The sequence below is a fragment of the Emiliania huxleyi genome (assembly GCF_000372725.1).
Source record: "Emiliania huxleyi CCMP1516 chromosome Unknown EMIHUscaffold_2147, whole genome shotgun sequence".
Classification (NCBI taxonomy): Eukaryota; Haptophyta; order Isochrysidales; family Noelaerhabdaceae; genus Emiliania; species Emiliania huxleyi.
This window is the reverse complement of record NW_005200464.1, coordinates 1-3,070: the sequence shown is the minus strand read 5'-3', so window position 1 is coordinate 3,070 and position 3,070 is coordinate 1. Positions and strand designations below refer to the sequence as shown.

At 72.8% G+C, this 3,070-nt stretch overlaps 1 protein-coding gene across 1 annotated transcript; it reads left to right on the top strand.

Annotated features, from left to right (window-relative positions):
• Positions 1 to 740: 740 nt before the first annotated feature.
• Positions 741 to 3,044, top strand: EMIHUDRAFT_317792 (hypothetical protein; the record flags this gene model as incomplete). Its single annotated transcript, XM_005780447.1, has 3 exons — positions 741 to 1,008; positions 1,783 to 1,863; positions 2,383 to 3,044. 3 exons carry the CDS (start codon positions 741 to 743, stop codon positions 3,042 to 3,044), a joined length of 1,011 nt encoding a protein of 336 aa, XP_005780504.1.
• Positions 3,045 to 3,070: the final 26 nt, after the last annotated feature.

Here is a 3,070-nt window from a genome sequence, read left to right as displayed (position 1 = left end):
GCGGCAGGCGCGCCGGTGAGGGCATCAGCGGCGGCGCCGTTGTCGGCGGGGGCGGTGACCTCGCTCGACGGGGGGGGGGCTGAGGCGGTGGCGAGGGCCAAGGGCGCCATGGGGGGCAGCGGCATTTATGTGCCTTCTTGCGGCACCGAATGCAGATGCCGTTGATGATGCCATTGCAGTTGCACCACCGCGAGGCTTTGTCTTCCCGGCCGCAGTTTTTGCACGGTGGTTGCGTGGAGGGGGCGCGGGGGCGTGTCGCGGCAGGGGCGGGGTGGGTGAGGCCCCACATCGTTGGGGCGTCTTGCCTGCCATAGTAGGACTCGAACTCACTGAAGGTATAGGCCACACCGTCAAAGTCGGTGTGTCGCCCCCTGCGGTCTTGGGGTGGTGGCAGCGACAATGGCGGCGGCGAGGAGAGGGCGCGGGGGCGTGCCGCGGCAGGGGCGGGGTTGGTGAGGCCCCACGTCGTTGGGGCGTCTTGCCTGCCATAGTAGGACTCGAACTCACTAAAGGTATAGGCCCCACCTTCAAAGTCAATGTGACGCCCCCTGCGGTCTTGGGGTGGCGCCCGTGGTGGCTTCGGCGGCGGCGGCGGCGGCAATGGCGGCGGCGAGGGCGGTGACGAGGGCGGCGGCGGCGGGGAAGGCGGGCTCGGCGGCGGCGTTGAGGGAGGTGGTGAGAGCGGGGGCAACGATGGCGGCGGCGAGGGACGTCGGGTTGGGTGGTTGGGTCGGGTCGGGATGGCGGGTCGCCGGGTCTCGGCGGGTCGGCGGCTGGGCGGCGGCGGCGCGGGCGGTGGCGGCGGCGGCGGCGAGGGCGGCGGCGGCGAGGGCGGTGGTGGCGAGGGCGGTGGCGTCGGGGGTGGCGGCGGCGAGGGCGACGGCGGCGGCGGCGGTGGCGGCGGGGGCGGCGGCGGCGGCGGCGGTGGGGGCGGCGGCGGTGGCGGCGGCGGCGACGAGGGCGCGGGCGGCGAGGGCAGCGGCGAGGGCGGCGGCGGCGAGGGCGGTGGTGGCGGGGGCGATGGGGGTGGTGACGCTTGTGGCGGCTGCGGGCTTTCCTCGAGGTCCGCGTGCATGTCCGAGCTGCCGGCGGCGCCAGAGCTGGGCTGAGACGTTTGCGGGCGGGGCCCGTTGACTCTGACCACCTCCACCTCCTCGTCGCGGTATCGGCCGTGGGCAAAGTCAGGCATCTCGGTGTGTAGAGACCCTCTGGTTATCCAGGCGACATGCCACGAGCCGTCGACCGGTTCGACGGGGCCGCCGCAGAAGTCTCCCAAGCAGTACTGCACCTTGGCCGACCATAACTCGCCGCACGCGCAGCAGCGGAGGTCGTTGCCCTCTTGCCAATGATATGCTTCGTGTTCGTCCCAGGTTTCGTCGAGGGGCCAGCTGCACGTCGGGCATTGGTTGGCGTCGGCCGGGATGTGGTCCTGCCCGCAGCGTGAGCAGGGCAGCTGTGGGGTGGCTGGGGGGGAGGGGGTCGGAGGTGTCGCTGGGGGAGGTGGAGGCGTCGGTCGAGGGGGTGGGGATGGCGACGGTGAGGGTGACCTCGAGGAGGGCGGCGGTGGCGAGGGCGGCGGTGGTGGCGGTGGCGGGTGGGGCGGAAGTGGCGAGGGCGGTGACGGCGGGGGTGTGGGTGGCGGGGGCGTCGGCGAGTGCGGTGGCGTCGAGGTTGGCGGCGACTGGGGTTGGGTCGACGGGGGTCGTGGTGTCGGCGGGGGGGGTGGCGGAGGGGGGGGGGTCGGAGGCAGAGGCGGCGAGGGTGGAGTTGGCGTTGGCCGAGGTGGCGGCGGCGGTGCGGGCGGGGTGAGCGGCGTGGGTGGTGGTGACAGGGGCGGAGGCGGCGAGGGCGGGGGGGGGGGGGGTTGCGGGGGTCCCCGGTTTGGGTCCCGGTTTTCCCCTCCTGATTCGTAGTCGGATGCCTCCTCCAGAGTGGACAGCTCTCCTTCCGTCTCGTGTTCTGCTACTCCCTCCATCGGAGGCATGTCTTCGGTGTCGGTTGCGTACGCCTCTGCAGCCTCTGTGCGCTCCTCTTCGTGCGGGTTGGGGCATCCGACCTGTTCGAAAGCGGCTCGGATCCTTGCCATGTCCTCCATGCTCATGTGGCTTCCCCACTCGCAGACGTGGCTGCGCATGCTCTCAAACGGGGCAACGCCCGAGCACATGAAGGTCGCGTCGTCCCAGCCCGTGCCGAGCATGGCTGGGAGGTGGTGTCCTAGTCCGATCCCGCACAGCACTTCTGCTATCAGCACGCATTCTGCCTGTCTGGTAGGCGTGAGCGGGAGCCCCTCCATGGCCCTCTCAATAGTCGTGGTGTCTGCCCCGACGTATTGTAGCGCTGCGAGCACATCCTCGATTGTCCGGTCCGGTGCTACTTCGGTAGGTGAATGCGATGGCGGTGGTGGTGGCGTCGGGGGCTGGGGCTGCGGTGTCGGGGGCGGGGGCGGCGGCGGCGAGGGCGGTGGCGGCGGTGGTTGTGAGGGGTGTGGCGGTGGCGGCGGCGAGGGTGGTGGCGACGAGGGAGGCGGCGGTCGCGAGGACGAGGGCGGCGACGGCGATTGTGACGGCGGCGAGGGTGGCGGCGCTTGTGATGGCGGTGGCCGCGGCGTGGGTGTTGTCGGCGAGAGTGCCGGCGGCGAGGGTGGCGATGGCATTGGTCGCCCGGGTTGCGGCGGCGAGGGCGGTGGCGGCGAGGGCGGTGGCGGCGGGGGTGGTGGTGGCGGGGGTGGCGGAGGTGGGGGTGGTGGAGTCGAGGGTGGCGGCGGCGAGGGTGGCTGCGGCGAGGGCTGCAGTGGTGGGGGTGGCGGTGGCGGGTTTGGCGGTGGTGGGGGCGGCGTTGGTGGGGGCGGCGATGGCGGCGGTGGTGAGGGCGGCGGTGGCGGGTGTGGCGATGTCGGGGGTGGCGGTGGCGAGGGTGGCGAGGGTGGTGGTGGCGAGGGTGGTGGGGGCGGCGGCGGCGGGGGTGTCGGTGGTGGCTGTGGTGAGGGTGGCGAGGGTGGCGAGGGCGGCTTTGGCGAGGGTGGTGGCGGTGGCGGCGGCGGTTAATGTAAATACTATCGGTGTAGGGTCAG